This window comes from Esox lucius, chromosome 24, assembly GCF_011004845.1.
Source record: "Esox lucius isolate fEsoLuc1 chromosome 24, fEsoLuc1.pri, whole genome shotgun sequence".
NCBI classification, from domain to species: Eukaryota; Metazoa; Chordata; class Actinopteri; order Esociformes; family Esocidae; genus Esox; species Esox lucius.
The window spans coordinates 20,946,129-20,964,036 of record NC_047592.1 but is presented as its reverse complement, the minus strand read 5'-3'; the positions used below and the strand labels follow the sequence as shown (position 1 = coordinate 20,964,036).

Here is a 17,908-nt window from a genome sequence, read left to right as displayed (position 1 = left end):
TCTATATGTGGTGTACATATAGAGGGGACCAACTTTGAGTCAAACCAAGTCGATTCATTAACTAATTATGGGATTTGACCGTTTTCTGTAGCTTTAAATGTAGCAGCATTCACATTTCCATAGAGACACCTTATAACTTTCAATGTAAATGTATCCAAAATACTATGGTAAAATGTCTTTATATGCTATGTACACATAGAAGGGACCTACCTTTACTCATATCATGTAGAATTGTTAACTAATTATGGGATTTGAGCATATAGTTTAGCTTTAAATTTAGCTACATTAAAGTTGCCATAGAGATGCATTACATACATTTCTCAACAATGATACAGTATGAATTCTCTATATGTGGTGCACAAATAGAGGGGACCTACCTTTACTCAAAACAAGTAGAAAGATCAACTAATTATTGGAATTGAGCCTGTAATTTAGCTTTAAGTCTGGCAGCATCCATGTCTCCTTGATGTAGAGAAGCACTATACGTTTAAATTCAATCTTCTCAAAAATGACAGTAAAAATACTTTATATGTGGTGTACATACATTATAAAGGAGACCTTCCTTAACAGAAATCATGTGTATCCATTAAGTAATATAGAAATAGTGCCTTTAATGTAGCTTTAAGTGTGAAAGCATCCACATCTCCATGGATATGCATTATACCTTTTATATGAACATTTCTCCTAAATGCTACATTAGAAATTCTTTGTGTTGTACTTATAAAGGAGACCCTTCTTAACAGAAGTGGATTAATTAACTAATTATAGTAATTTAGCCTTTTATGTGGCTTTTAGTGTTGCAGCAACATCTCTGTAGAGATTCATTATATATTTAAATATTAACTTCTCCAAAGTCATTTAGTGAAATGTCTCTATATGTGTTGTGCGTAGAGGAGATCTGACTGAACACAAATCAAGTGAAATGAATGAGTAATAGTTACAAATTAGTCTGTGGTTCAGCATCAAATAAAATTAATGCAATAGAATCCCCAACAGGACATTTATATTTCTTCTAAAAAGATGTCCAGATCTGATCAGTAAACAATCAATCTTATTACATCACATCTTGAGAAATGTTGAATGTATTTATTTCTCTCGAAATTCTTAATATTCAGGCTATTGAGCAAGACCTTCTGGTTTCAACTGGTTTTAGAGCGCTCCCACATATATAATGGTATAGTTTTTTTAGTAATGGACATTCCGAATCATTAAAGTGGCCTGAATCATTCAGTACAGTTCTTTGAAAAGATTCAAATAATTTGAATCACTGATTGACTTAATATTTTTGTCCAAGCTGTTAAGTCCATCTATAGATCATGGTGGGACCTTGTTGTTTGCTATAATAGCACTATGTTTATAAAATTCGAAGATATTACATTTCAAATATAATATTCGCAAACGCATGATATCCACTGCGGCTGACTGTGTGAGAAGTCATTTAACGGGTGTGCTTAAGCAGCCTACTGTATATAAATTAAAGCGCACAATTTAGTGTAAGACAAGATGGCACTTTTTGGAGAAAGATGCATTAGTCCCTATGTTTTAAATTAGAGAAAACTTTCTAAAAATGAAATGTAGGCTAAACCATGTATTTGACCAGATGAATTATAACAAAAGAATGTGAAAAGTAAACGTTAATTGTATAGGATCCAACTGTATTCGATAGGAAGTTCAGAGATACAGGTCGGCTCAGATTTACTTCAGAGCCAATAAAGACCTCTAAGACGAGGTTAACATATTGGCTTCCACAATTATTTAAAAAAAATATAGTTCTTCAGTGGATTGTGACATCTGACAAGTGTTTAGCATTGGTGATGAAAGAGTTTCCATTCTAATTAATTCTCTTTTGCAAAAGTGATTCACTGATTGAACGAAACTTCTAGAGCAGTAATTCAGTACACCCAGTTCACTGAAAACATTTGTTCAAATAGAACACTTCACATCACTACAATACAAACGGCTAGTTTGACTGAGTATTTTCAAGAATCGTCTATGTTGACCACAGTCCTAATTTGTGGCTACGTCGATGGCCCCCCGGTACGATCGCTGGTTGATTCTTTAGTCTAATACAGCGGTTTATGGAATCACAGATGACTAACGTTTTCAAGGCTCAGGCCTTGACTCCGACTCCAGTGGGGGAAACCAAGAAAATCTCTTTCGGCTCTAGCAGCGACCCAGGTTTAACTGGTCGGCGGCATTTCTTCCCAGCGATCAAGAGAAAGTTGTTGCCAGGCTGCAGGAGCTGTGCCGGGGGGCTAACAACACGTTTCTTCCTGGTGGCACAGAAACTGTTTTTTCAGTTTCTACACTAACATAATCCCTGCCTGACATTTGCGTCTGAAGCCGAGCCTGTAGCTCTGCTATCTTTACCTGAAGACGATAGTTCACCATTTTGAAATTACAAACAGATATGGGTAGTTTGAGAAGCCTCATTCTGAGGAGTGTGCGCCACATTACAAGTGTGATGACAATTGGTTCAGAATGTTAGGCAGTTAGTCAGTTTAACACAATGCTGAATGGTGTCTAGTGACTGGTAAACCACATAGTGCTTTGGCGTCGTGGTTAAGGACAGTGCCACTCATGTGGGAGACCCGAGTTCAAATCCAGTGAGGAAGTTGTTATTAATTCATCATGGTTGCGGGCCACAATAAGACTGTTTACAGTTATATTCTGACTATTTCTTGTATGCATCAAACATGCTTTTTGGGTCAGGATAGACCAAAACTTAGCTGGTTACATTATTCAGTAGCAACGTTATAGTAATCCTCAACTAAAACTGTTTACTATTATACAGTATTGCAACTATTTCTGATGGATTCTACAAATCAGTTATAGTCACCTATATTGATACAGTAGTTATTGTATCAGTCATTCACGAAAGGCTAATAAGCTGTTAAAATGGCCAGTGGCGAAAGTAATACAGTTTATAGATGCTATTTGTGCTGGAGGAAAACTTAATAAGAAATGTTACTCTGTTCAACACAAAGTTTAAGGGTGTCTAAACAAATATTCAAACTTGATGGCGTAGTGGTTAAACACACTTCCTTTCACGTGGGCAAACCGGGTTTGAATCTCAGGAGGGCAACAACACTTTGTATTGCGGCCCAGCTGAACAAGCCCTGCCTGGGTTCTTGTGTTTTTGTGTGTGAGCTTGTGATTGAGTGTGAGAATATGCATTATGAAAATAAAGAAGTGGGAAAAGAGTGGGTGCAGAAATCATGCTAATAATGACATTAATGACTGTTCCACACAGAAAGAAAAGCCCTAAGTAATCAGCCTAACATGTTGTTATTTACACACCTCAGTGTCACAACAACAACACCAGGTGGACTATCGGGACTCTTCAAATAGTATTTCAGCTGCATCTTAACACAACTTGACCACCTAAATATTTAGTACTTATAGAGTTTTAACATTGTCCTGGTCAGGGCCTGTTATCTCATGTCAGTCATAATGCATTAAACCTGGGATCGAAACACTGACATTAGATCAAGACACACCTACAAGGATGCACCTTCATCTTAGGTTTAGGATCTCATATTGGAGTTTAGTCTCTAACTGATGTATAGAGTAATGTTATAGTTTTACAACGAGGATGATAAAGTTTAGCTGAGTTCTTTATTGTCCATGTCACATGGGGGAAAGTCAGTTGCTAGTTTAGGTGGGAGTCACCTTTATATCAGAAAGAACAAAAAAAGAAATAGCTATCAATAGCAATGGTGTGAAAAACAAATGACCACATTGAAATCATGACCTGATGTTTCATCCTGGCAGACAGGATACATGTTAAAGGGGTACAGTGTAGAATCCTGCATCTAATGTTAACAAGACATGTTAACAATTTAACAACAACACAACTTTTCTTCTCCCCTTCACTTACCAAACAAAACAATAGTATTAACTAGTCCAGGGCGGTTTAGTGTGGGGGATATTATTAACTAGTCCAGGGCGGTTTAGTGTGGGGGAATAGTATTAACTAGTCCAGGGCGGTTTAGTGTGGGGGAATAGTATTAACTAGTCCAGGAAGGTTTATTGTGGGGGGATAGTATTAACTAGTCCAGGGTGGTTTAGTGTGGGGGGATAGTATTATCTAGTCCAGGATGGTTTAGTGTGGGGGGATAGTATTAAATAGTCCAGGATGGTTTAGTGTGGGGGGATAGTATTAAATAGTCCAGGATGGTTTAGTGTGGGGGATAGTACTAACTAGTCCAGGGTGGTTTAGTGTGGGGGATAGTACCAACTAGTCCAGGATGGTTTAGTGTGGGGGGATAGAATTAACTAGTCCAGGATGGTTTAGTGTGGGGTATAATACTGTGAGTGTTTAAAGTGAGTATGAGGAGACTACAAGTAAATGCAAACTGATATAATGACTGGTGAGAAAGAATACATGGGGAATATCGCAGACACTGCAAACTATTTTATAGAAAATATTTGACACAATAACTAAGAACATTAAATGCAGATGATATCTTGTTTTTATGCTTGTAGTAGAGTAAAAATATTACATATGGCCCATTTAACAGAATAATTTTGGCTATTCAAATGGAGGGTAACATTTTTCCTTTAGTAATAAAAGCATTCTAATCAATGAATTTGTCTTGGACAAAAGTAGTGCTGGAACGAAACATGAAGCATTAAACAACGTTTAAAAAGGATGGTGGAAACTTTTATATATTTTAATAAAAGATGAGTTTTCAGAAGTTCACAAGAAACAAAGTCAGTCTCAAATAACTCTTTGCTGGATCTCATCCCACTCTGCCCTACTTTACTGACATTTGTAGCCCAGAATGGATGAGAAATAAATGTTCTTGAACTGTTTGTGGTTTGTGGTTTCTACAGCTCTACCAACAGCCTCAGTGAGTGTCTCTCCTCATGGTCTCCTCTATTCTGGAGAGACTGTTACTCTGCAGTGTGACATATCAGACTACACAGACTGGACATACTGGTGGTACAGAAATAAACAACTACTGAGTCCTGGTTCACCTTCTAAAACCATCACCACTCTGTCTGACCAGGTGAGTCAGTACCAGTGTCAGGGGAGAAGAACAGATCGTCCCCAGTCGTCACAACGCAGTGTTTCCCTCCCCATCAGTGTCACTGGTGAGTTCACTATTAATATTACGAGCTTATTTTCACTGTGTTTTTGTTTCATTCATAGTAGTGATTGAGTTATCCACTCAAACCTATTTAAACTCTAACAGCTAATCAACCGAAGGCCACACTGAGTTCAAACAAAAAGGATATATTGACAGGAGACAGTGTGACACTGACCTGTACTGTAGAGTCTTGTGGGTGGAGGTTTTACTGGGACAGACAGAGAAAAGATTTATAGTGGAGAAGGAGAACTGACCCTACTCCCCCAGCACAATAATATAGCAGCGTAAGACCTTGGGGCTGACCCAATTGCAGAAGAATGGTGCGAAGTGTGTCCGCAGTGCACAGACACTTGTAACAACTGACTCTGGTGCAGTTGGGATGTTGTCAATGAATAGTGCATAAGAAGAATGTGTCAACGCTTTCTCCCTCCTACCCCATGAATAGTCATGAATTCTGGAGGGAACACTTGACTAAAGTACTTATGATTATCTACCTACAATTAACTAGAACACTTTCTAAGATGGAATGTTTGTAACCTGTCCTCTGTCTCATCACAGATCAACCTAAGGCTGTCCTGAGTTTCGCTCCTCAGTGGATGAACCCTGGAGACTCAGTGACTCTGAACTGTGAATTTAAAGAATCGTCTACAGGCTGGAGGTTCTCCTGGTACAAGACTGTTCCCTACAGAGCTGGGTTACCCTCTCTATTGGACAAGTCCTACTCTGTAGAGCCCCTATCTGGATATGGGACTACTGAAGAGTCTTACACTCTGAGTTCTGCTGGTCCTACTGACACAGGAGGATATGTGTGTAGAGCTGGGAGAGGAGACCCAGTCTATTACACAGACTACAGTCAACCTCAGTTTCTCTGGTCAGGAGGTAATTATATTCAAAATAGATTTCACGACAATTAAACCACCCTCATATGTAACTTTAAGTTTGACTTGTCTCTCTTTGTTCAGATCTGCAGTCTTCAGTGTCTGTCAGAATAAGTCCCAACAGAACTCAACACTTTACATCAAAGTCTCTCTCACTGATCTGTGATCTGAAGGGGAACTCTACTGGATGGAGACTGATGAGATACACAGAGACAGGAGTGGAGTCAGGGTGTTCCTCTAACTGGGGATCAATAACAGGGTCCACATGTACCATCACCTCCACAGTCACATGGGACAGTGGAGTGTACTGGTGTGAGTCTGGATCAGGACAGTACAGTAATGCTGTCAACATCACAGTGTCTGGTAGGTCCATTGGACAACATTGAATAATGGTTTACATTTCAATGTGTTGAACTGATTGTATCGAATTAAATACATATCCATAAGACCTTGACCCATGGTCAGTGATGGTTCCAGATTTACTATTCTTTACATATTTTTCACAGATGGTGATGTGATCCTGGAGAGCCCTGCCCATCTTGTTAATGAAGGAGACTCTTTAACTCTGCGCTGTAAATGTAGAAATCAAAGATGCACTAATTCTAAGGTGGACTTTTACAGAGATGGAGTACTGATCAGGAATGAAACCACAGGAGAGATGACAATCTCTGCAGTGATGAAGTCAGATGAAGGCTTCTATAAATGTAAATCTGATGAAATAGAATCATCTGAAAGCTGGGTGACAGTGAGAGGTGACAACATTATTATGATCACAGTATCTTTGCATCAGTGGTAGCCAGTGATTTGTAATGTTTTGTTAACAAGGATAGGCTCTGCAGTTCATCTAAACTCAAATAATATATATTCTGCAACCATCTGCAGGAATGTGCGCATTCTATTTGTATTATTCATCTCCATTTACTTTAACCAGAGTCTGTCCTTTTGTTCTCTCTCCTGTTGTAGTTCCTGTATCCTCTACATCAGTCCTAGTAGGAGTGGTTGTGCGTCTGGTTTTTGCTGGTGTTCTACTGACGATCATCCTGGTCCTTTTGTGTCGGCATAAAATCAGAAAAGGTGAGACTTTTACCATTGCTATATTCATGAGACAATTGTTCAAAACAGAAATGACCTGTATGTTACAGTACATCCAACTAAACTTTGTCCCTATTTTACCCACAGGGGGTGCTAACATCCCCCATATGATCATTCACACAGACAACAATGATAATGGTACTCTAATTCTATGTTTTTAGTAGGAATGGGTAGAAACCCACAATATATTATATTATGGTTGAGGTTGTAAAGTTTGATTAAATGAGTATTTCTGTAGGACTCATTTTTAACACATCAAGTTAAAAGTCAGACAAATCTAAATGTGTATCATATAATCATACATATATGGTTGTTGCCATTCTTTATTTATTGTTTGATAAAATATATTAACTGAGCGTTTCTATGTGTGTGTGACGACTGCATCCTCTGCTGCTTCACCTCCCCCTGCAGCAGACAGGCTCCAGCGTTCGACGTCACCGGTCTTCTGACACCACCGCCCGTCTCATCTATTCATCTCACCTGTTGTCTTGTTTAGGTCACCTGGTTCTCATCCTCATCATTCCCCCCAGTTTATATTTGTGACGTTCCCAGCCTGAAGGGACCGTTCCGCTTCATGTTTTCTGTGTGTCCTTGTCTTGTCCTTCTATGGTCTTTCCTGTTCTTGTTTCAGTTATTTGGTTTATTCCTTTCACCTGTGTTTAGCCCCCACCTGTTTCTGTTTTCCTCATTAGCTCGTGTATTTAGTTCAGCCATTTTCTCCCAGTCCTTGTTGGTCATTGTGTTTGTCTGTGTGTTAATACCTGTTACGGTCTGTGTTCATGACTCCTGACAGTGTATTGTTGTGCATTGCACACGCTTTTTGTTTGCCATTTATTTTCATTCATTAAATACGCCTCGATCTCTGCGCTTGCCTCCGTCTCCCTCCTTGAACCATGACAATATGTTCCCTCTGGTTCCCCTGTCTTTGTGTGTTATTGTCTCACCTATCGTGAGCGTATGTTAGTGCTTCTGCGGATAAAAGAATATAAAACATTTGTCCCAAATGACTCCACGTCTCCTGTTCCTCATCCTTATGCAGCCCTGACAGTGTGTTATGTATCAGATTCTGCTGGTGTTTCTGCTCCTGGGTCAGGTGATGGGACGTATGCCCAGATTCAATTAAAGTTGGACAAGACAAAGAACGGTGACTATCAACTGTACAATACATTTTATAAATACTGTATATTTATGTATACAGTCTGAAAATGTATTCCATAAGAAATAGTTACTCATCAAAGCCAACCAATCCAAGAGACAATTCAGACTGAAGTGAAAGAAGGTAAAACTACAGGTGGGATCCATTCCACAAGTTGACCGTCAGACAGATAAATTACACTACTGTGTTCATTTGTTGTTTGGATGTCATTGTCAGCAGCACCATCTGTAGCTACTGATGTGACATATGCTGAAATTAACCTTGAAAAGAAGGTGAATGCCAAAAAGAAGAAAGGTAAAACTGGACATTCCTCTCTATATATTCCTCTGTGCCTTTAATCCATATTGAATGGTTGTATTTTAAAGAATTTGTGCACATTATGGCGTGATAAACACATTTTTATCATGGCTCTGCTACAATTGTACCATAGGTCAACATAGCCAGGATTAAAGGTAGTTTACCAAAAATAATCCTACAAGAAAGGTGTAAAAATGATTTTGTGACATATTTTGAAAACATTCATTTGATACATTCCTTCATACCATTTCATCCTTCCTCAAGAAAATTATTCTGACACCATTCTAGCATTACTACCCAAGACAGCAGGTGATTTGTTTGATTTGCACTGTGGTTGTTTAAAAATTAATTTGAGTTGCTATGAGCATTGTGTAGTTAGTCAAGAAATAGACCCGAGACAAATCTAGCATGGCTAACCAAGCTAGTTGTTTGTTCAAATTAAATAGACAGCTAGCACTATTACTCAAAAGTTACTACTTCCAATAAAACAAACACAGCAGACCAGCTGCATTTAGCTTGGTTTAAAAATGCTTTTTCTCAGGATAAGTTTGCAGATGCATGATTGTGGCAAACATAAAGAAACGGTGTACACTTAACACAATCATATGGGCTGTGTGAAATTACAGAGATTGTTACTTAAAATTTAAATTATGATTTAAATGTCATGCTGTCAAACATCAGCAGGTCTGTTGTAAACCTGTTGCTCTAGGATCAAAATGTATTTTACAGGTGAAGTTCATTATGTGCCCTGGCTATGCTGACAATGCAGATTTTTCGTACAAAAGGATTACACAGGATAACACTTTGTAAAAAGCATTTGTTTTTACTCTAGCTCAGAATGTATTTTACCCACATGTGGAAGTTTTGATGGCAATTTCTAAAGTCCAAACGATTTACGAAAATGGTAGGTAAGACAGAGGAAAACTCAAATGCACAATAAACAGTTTATTCTTGCAAGGAGAGAATACACAGGTTACAAAGTAACAATGAATAATCTCTCAAGTAACACAGAACAAGCATCCTCATTTAAAGGAGGAAAAAGGGGTGTGGTAAGATGTGTGTCAATAAAACACATTCACATAGTAAACCTTTTCAACCTTTTAGGAGCCATAATGTCTGGACACCCAAGGATAGACCCTAAAAGGGTTATACAGATTAACTAATTTACGAGTAACTAATCCACTAGTGCCGGTCAAGGATGCTGGTCAAGGATGCCTCCCCAGGCAAACACCAGATCCCACTCTACCTACATTCCTTTACTTATCTAAACATGGGGACTCGGTCCTTTAATCAGTAAGAATACATCAGTGTAAGAAATTTCCCTGACAAAGTTGGTACACTTGATTAACAACAAAAACCTTCAGTCATTGGTATAGCAGTTGATTACTTCAGCTTTTATTTAGTATATGTATGTATGGGAACTATCATCAAAACAAGACAGAGTACAAGTACAGAGACCACCTCAAAGTAGTGTCATGACAATTGTTCTGATTTTACATTGCTAGGTTCAAGCTTATATTCCGTCCCAACTGTAGAGGTGATGACATCAGTACTTGTAGAATGAACATTCAAAGAATCTTGTTGCCATGATTTAGGACATCATAGAATGTCAGTAATTTAGAAAACCTGATAAAAAGCTAACATGCATATATCAACCTGGACAGTTACTATATGGGGTTTTCTGCTAAGTCGGCACTCCCCATAAGGGTTGAGTCCTGTTTACTTGTACAATACAGGTAACAAGAACCCCCTGCTGCTGTTAAGAGTTTTCCCTGAAAGGACAGTTCTTATGGTGGTTGTGGAGCCCAGGCCCTCGGCCTGTCTCTCTGTAATAGACGGAGCCAAGGCCAGGCAGTCGACATTCCACTCATTAGTGCCCCTGAACACAGATACAGGCATTATTGCAAAGACAGACAAGTCTTTAATTATATGTAATGTTTCAAGCATACAGAGTACAAGGAACTTATAAAAATAAATAAGGATATAATAATACATTATATACATTTTCCACACACAACACTTAATTTAACTGTTACATTATTGCATTTAGTATCTTTTTAATCCCAACCTACAGAATCAAAACCCCCACAAGAGTCAGAATCAGTCTACTCTCAAGTAAAGCCAGACCCAGCCCACGGTAAGGCTAGATCTCATTTATTAAACAGTATGAAACTAATAGTTCTTCCTTCAGTAAGAGCATTGAAGATGGGTCGTGGCTGGGTCTTCCAGCATGAAAACAACCCGAAACACACGGCCAGGGCAACTAAGGAGTGGCTCCGTACGAAGCATCTCAAGGTCCTGGAGTGGCCTAGTCAGTCTCCAGACCTGAACCCAATAGAAAATCTTTGGAGGGAGCTGAAAGTCCGTATTGCCCAGCGACAGCCCAAAAACCTGAAGGATCTGGAGAAGGTCTGTATGGAGGAGTGGGCCAAAATCCCTGCTGCAGTGTGTGCAAACCTGGTCAAGAACTACAGGAAACGTATGATCTCTGTAATTGCAAACAAATGTTTCAGTTACAAATATTAAGTTCTGCTTTTCTGATGTATCAAATACTTATGTCATGCAATAAAATGCAAATTAATTACTTAAAAATCATATAATGTGATTTTCTGGATTTTTGTTTTAGATTCCGTCACTCTCAGTTGAAGAGTACCTATGATAAAAATTACAGACTTTTACATGCTTTGTAAGTGGGAAAACTTGCAAAATCGGCAGTGTATCAAATACTTGTTCTCCCGACTGTATATCTTTTTAATATACGTATTCACCATGTCTAACAAAAAGCCAGGCCTGGTTAAACACTAGAACTGTGCCAACGCCAATTGCCATTTAAGTTTGTAATTAAAATAAAAAAGTCGAAAAGAAAGGTTTTGAGTGAGCAAGAGAAGGGTAAAAATTAAGAGACCACTGCAAATTGAACACTTCTGTTCCTCACTCAAAACTTTTCTTTTATAACCTTTTTGGAAAGGAAAGTAAAAGGTGCAGTGGTCTCTTAATTTTTTCCGGAGCTGTATATAGTTTGATGACGACCCAGTAGATGAACTGATGCTCTGTCTGGATGGTGATGCTTCTGAGGAGAATGTCCATGCTATTTGGGATGATTCGTATGCTAATGATGCCAAGCGGCGTTCAGCTCTGGTGGTTACAGGGGGTCAAAAAGGCCTAGTGGTTCTAGTGTTAAGAGGTTATGGGGATAATGACTCAAACTGTGTCAGTTAATAGAGCTAGTTGGGGGTTAACAATTTCCACTGTCTATTTTGGTAGAATGCAATCAAAAGAATTGCAGTGAGAAATTGATAAACCCAGTTTGTAATGTTTTCAAGTTAGCTACCATTTGCAGTGCAGCTGTTGGTAGTTTGGGTTGCATTGTTTCACCTCATGAATTTGAACAAAGCTAATAACGCTACAGTAACTCCAGGCTGGGAGAAAAGTAAAGTGTGGCTTATTGGTAGTATGACCTTTCAGACACAACCCAAACTTCACCTGAACATGAATTTAGGTCAAACTATGCCTTTAATTTAACGTTATAGCCATGAGTAGAACTACTGATACATTAATACAGTCCAAGTGTTTATTTGTTAGTTTTCTGTGTTGTTTCTGTCCAGAGAGACCTGTTGCTGTTCTGACCCTCCAACCCAACTGGACCCAGATATTCAGAGGAGTGACTCTCACTCTCAGATGTGCCATGAAGGGGAAAGTAGTTAATGACTGGAAGTATATTTGGTATAAGAAGGGCATTTCAGTCTACTTAAATACAAAGTCTAAATACACAATTCGTCCTGCCAACAAATCTCATACTGGGTCATATACCTGTGTGCGTGTAAAGGAAAAACACATTGTCCAAACCCAGTGATGCTGTACAGTATTTATTGATGTTAACTTCTCTAAGGTTAACTACAATACTTTTTAAGATAGACAGTTTGCAGCATTTATTTTGCCTTATCTGTCACAGATCAATCCAAAGTTGTCCCGAGTATCTCTCCTCAGTGGATGAACCCTGGAGACTCAGTGACTCTGAACTGTGAAGTTAAAGAGTCGTCTACAGGCTGGAGGTTCTCCTGGTACAAGACTGTTCCCTACAGAGCTGGGTTACCCTCTCTATTGGACAAGTCCTACTCTGTAGAGCCCCTATCTGGATATGGGACTACTGATGAGCCTTACACTTTGAGTCCTGCTGGTCCTACTGACACAGGAGGATATGTGTGTAGAGCTGGGAGAGGAGACCCAGTCTATTACACAGACTACAATGAACCTCAGTTTCTCAGGTCAGGAGGTAAATACATTGAATTCTATGTAGGTTACCCTGATGTGTACAAAATGACAACTAACTGTCTGACCCTGTCAGTCTTTGTTCAGTCCTGCAGATTTCAGTGTCTGTCAGAATGAGTCCCAACAGAAATCTACACTTTACATCAAAGTCTCTCTCACTGATCTGTGATCTGAAGGGAAACTCTACTGGATGGAGACTGATGAGATACACAGAGACAGGAGTGGAGTCAGGGTGTTCCCCTAACTGGGGATCAATAACAGGGTCCACATGTACCATCACCTCCACAGACACAGGGGACAGTGGAGTGTACTGGTGTGAGTCTGGATCAGGACAGTACAGTAATGCAGTCAACATTGATAGAATTTAGCGGTTACATAAAGCACTCTCAAATATACAAGTACTTAAAAGGGCACAAATGCTTGTCCCTGGGGTGTACCTTTTTGAGAGACAATTGTGTACCCTTTAGTGATCTTTCTTTTTTCACTTTCTTTTTGAATTCACTTTGTACCATGTCTGTCAAAAGGTGCTCTGCTGTCCCCATAAAGACCAAAATTATACCTTTGAGGGTACATTCTTCAAAAGTGTACCTATAGGTACAGCACTGTTCTTGTTTCGTTCCATACGAATACATTCAGTATTTATTGGAATAATGCAGCAGAGTCCTATTAAATGAACGTTCCAATATGTTCTCACTGTAAAGCTGGTTACATGCTGATATATACATTGAAAGGCATGTCTACCTGGCACATATTGCATCTCCAAACCCCACGCCAGATGGTCAATGTAAACATTTCACATTCCTGAGGTTGTCAGGGCGCCACCTACTGGAAGAGAGAATCTAAACACAGATGTTCCTATTGTTCTAATTATCTAGGCACATTTAACTTTCAATGAAACATACCTTGTGATGGTAATTCCATGTATCGACACTCGGAGTAAGGGACACAGAGACAAAGTTTGTACATTATAACCGTTTTATTAACTATTATGCACATATGAGAGACGAGTCAACCGCTTACCAACATAATCATCTGAGGAGTCTCTAACTCAATATAGCTCATTCAACTGTATATATCACATAGGAAAAAGGGGTGTGGTAAGATGCTGCCATCTGTCTCATGTCAATCAAACACATTCCCTTTGTTCTATCACACAAGTCAAATGCTATCTTCCCCCACCTTATCCTTCCTGCCATAATGTTTACTACTGTGTTTACCTAAGCTTCACACAAAGGACAGCTCTCCTTTCCGCCATAAGTAACTTCTTCAATTCTAAGAGTTCTTACAGCACCTGGACAGACAATAGATGCCCCATATGCAAATACCATCTTCCCCACATTCCTTTACCTATCTAAACAATGGGACTCAAGTCCTTTAATCAGTAAGAATGCATCAGGCTTCAGAAACTTCCCCAACAACCTTCATAATAGATTTAGAATACTACATTATTACACTGATTCCACAACATCACAGTGTCTGGTATGTTCAATGGACAACATTCAGTATGAACATTAATCGGTGCAATTAAGTTAACTATCAACATATCCCCAGTTATATTGGTCCTAATCACTTGCACCTTAACATTTCACTAATATGTTGGTCCATAGCAAAATCGATTCAAAATGAAAAATACCTCATTACAAGAACATTCAAGGTTAATGGTTAAGGTTAACCTAGGGTAAAGGTTAAGCATGACAGTACTCGTGTTAGGGTTAGGAATAAGATTAGGGTTAGGTCACGGTTAAGATTAGGGATCACAGTACTGAGGTTAGGATGAGGGTTAAGGTTACAAAAACATAAAAAACGTTGTATGTATCCTGATGGTGAAACATTTATATTAATGGTACCTCCAGGTTCTCCTGTCTCCAGGTCTCTGTCCAGACTGCTGTGTGGTCTTCTGGTGGTGTCTCCAACTCTCTGTCCAGACTGCTGTGTGGTCTACTGGTGGTGTCTCCATCTCTCTGTCCAGACTGCTGTGTGGTTTACTGGTGGTGTCTCCATCTCTCTGTCCAGACTGCTGTGTGGTCTACTGGTGGTGTCTCCAGCTCTCTGTCCAGACTGCTGTGTGGTTTACTGGTGGTGTCTCCATCTCTCTGTCCAGACTGCTGTGTGGTCTACTGGTGGTGTCTCCATCTTTCTGTCCAGACTGCTGTGTGGTCTACTCATGGTGTCTCCATCTATCTGTCCAGACTGCTGTGTGGTCTACTCGTTGTGTCTTTATTTCTACTGGTGTCCATCATACTGATGGTGAATTACTGCAGGGCTGGAGGTGAGGAGTTTCTTAGAGGGGATCTAGAAAAAGCTGATCCAGCTTTATATTTGCTTCTTTGTAATGTTCATATCACTATTAAAGTTGTGTTGAATCAAATTGTTAATTTAAAATGGAAATAGACCAGTGCTGTCAGAATGGGTGTCATAGTGGAATGCGTAGAATGAAGGAGTCAAACTCAGGGAGGCGATGTTAGGGAAATTTCTGTAACCTGATAAAATATATTCTGAGTAAAGGACTGAGTCCCAATGTTTAGATACATAGAGGAGTGTGGGAGAGGGGGTCTGGGTTTTGTCCTAGGGGGCATTCTTGATTGGCCACGAGTAACTTTAGGGTTAATCATCTACCTATCAGTAGGTTGCTCAGATGCTTTAATTCCCCCTTAAGGGTTGAGAAAGTTAACCACATGAGGGAAGACACCATGTCCCTTGTGTCAAGCCCAGGACATGTGATAGAACAAAGGGTGTGTTTGGTTGACATGGGACAGATGGGCAGCATCTTACCACACCCCCTTTTTCCCTCCTTATATACCGATGCATTTCCTATACTGATTTAGAGATTATTCATTGTTACTTTGTTACCTGTGTATTCTAACCTTGCAAGAATAAAACTGTTTATTGTGCATTTGAGTTTTCCTCTATCTCACCTGCCATTTTCGTAAATAGATTGGACTTTAGACATTGCCATCACAGCGGTTAACGTAACTCAGTATATATATTTTTAAATGGCACGCAGAAAATCAAACGCACAAGCGTGCAAAGCTTCTTGATCAACACCAAACATAGAACAATACCTCACAAAGACACCCAGAAACACAGGAACTGATATAGGCAACCTAATGAGGGAATGGACACCAGGTGCGTGCAATAACAAGACATGACAGTGCCGTGGGAGGAGGAGCGGTGTGGCTAGAAGGCTGGCGATGACGCACGCCGAATACCGCGTCTTGTTACAAGTACCTTGGGAGAACTACCTATGTTTTTTTTACATTTTTCATTACTTCTAATGCATTACATGTCAGAGCTGAACTGTTTAACTTTAAATAAAAAATTCCACTGTGTTCCTGTAGGTTTGTTTTCAACAGCCAAATCTCCTGAAGTTGAGTTACGATGTGATTATGTCAACCAACAGACTGAACTGTCTTTGTGATCCTTTCAGTATGAACTCACTGTGTGCTGAACCATTTTGATTATTTAATTTTGCCATTAATATAACATTTTAGTGTTTAGTGTTTACTAACGTAATTCCCCATTTTATATCCCACACCATGTACAAACCGCACCATTCTTTTATATCTTTGTGTGTATACAAACCAGAGTATTAAACGCACCCATATATAAATCAAATTTACATTTCGCAAAACCCCTCCCCCAAACGGTCCTTGTCCAATCCTACCTTAGCAACCGGTCACTACTTGAAGAAGGTCCGTCAAGCTTTTGTAGTTAAGGCTCAAAATGGTGAATCGGTGTCCCTTCACTACGACACCTGATGCAAATCCGACAGGTACCATAAATGTTAAGAGGGGGGAGTCATTTACAGTGATTTCTCATGGGTTGTGAAATGCTTTAGTAAACATTTTATACAGTTGTGCTCATAAGTTTGCATACCCTGGCAGAAATTGTGAAATTTTGGCATTGATTTTGAAAATATGACTGATCTTTTATTTAAGGATAGTGATCATATGAAGCCTTTTATTATCACATAGTTGTTCGGCTCCTTTTTAAAACATATTGATAACAGAAATCACCCAAATGGCCCTGATCAAACGTTTACATACCTATGGGTTTCCAATGAATGAAGCCTTAGCTTGACAATCTAATGATTCCCCTCGTCCAAATCCCCGTCAAAAATCCACAGAACCACTAGATGTAGTTCAACTATTTACTTTGACATGAGCAGTAATTGGTACACACATGTGGTCCATTTCAGAATCATTCATATTAGGGAGAATAGCAACAGAGGTCAAAACACTGTGTGGCTCCACTCTCTTCTTGTCTGACTCCCAGAACTTTACCACCCCAAAACCTTTCCTCGCCAGTATATCAAAGACAATTAAAGGTGAGCTCTGTCACTAGGAAGCAACAATAACTGTCCCCTATTCCCAAAAATTACAAATGTAATGTAATTAAGGTTTTAGGCATTCTAAATAATCCACACATTTTAGTGTGAGGAATAAAACAATTAAGTTACTACATACTGTAAATATGAACGGTTAATACATTAACCTGTAAATACTGTAAATATTCCTTCCAATTCCTAATAAATAAATGAACCATGTAGTTACTATTGTTTGCATAATAATTTAAATTATTGAATGTCAATTAGTCAAATGTTCACATTCTATTTAGAAACTGCATTTAGGCCCCTACAATACACTTGAATGTTTGGCCTTGTTACAGACACACAAGGTGACACGCACAAGTGAAAATGGCCATTAAGGGTTAATTTCCCACACCTGTGGATTCTTAAATTGCAAATAGTCTATGTCTGTGTATAAATAGTCAATGAGTTTGTTAGTTCTCATGTGGATGCACTGAGCAGACTAGATACTGAGCAATGGGGAGCAGAAAATAGCTGTCAAAAGATCTGCGTAACAAGTTAATGGAACTTTATAAAGATGGAAAAGGATGTGAAAAGATATCTAAAGCCTTGCAAAATACCAGTCAATACTGTTGAATCACTTATTAAGAAGTGGAAAATTCAGGGATCTCTTGATACCAAGCCAAGGTCAGGTAGACCAAGAAAGATTTCAGCCAAAACTACCAGAAGAATTGTCCGGGATACAAAGAAAAACCCACAGATAACCTCAGGAGAAATACAGGCTGCTCTGGAAAAACATGGTGTGGTTGTT

The 17,908-nt window shown here is 39.1% G+C and overlaps 1 protein-coding gene across 1 annotated transcript in view; it reads left to right on the top strand.

Annotated features, from left to right (window-relative positions):
- The window catches only part of LOC117593886, a 53,909-nt gene extending 47,821 nt beyond the window's left edge, over positions 1-6,088 (top strand). The window contains exons 4-6 of the mRNA XM_034290435.1: positions 4,840-5,100; positions 5,655-5,902; positions 6,059-6,088. Coding sequence (XP_034146326.1) covers positions 4,840-5,100; positions 5,655-5,902; positions 6,059-6,088 — 539 coding nt within the window. The remainder of the gene's footprint in view (positions 1-4,839; positions 5,101-5,654; positions 5,903-6,058) is intronic.
- Positions 6,089-17,908: the final 11,820 nt, after the last annotated feature.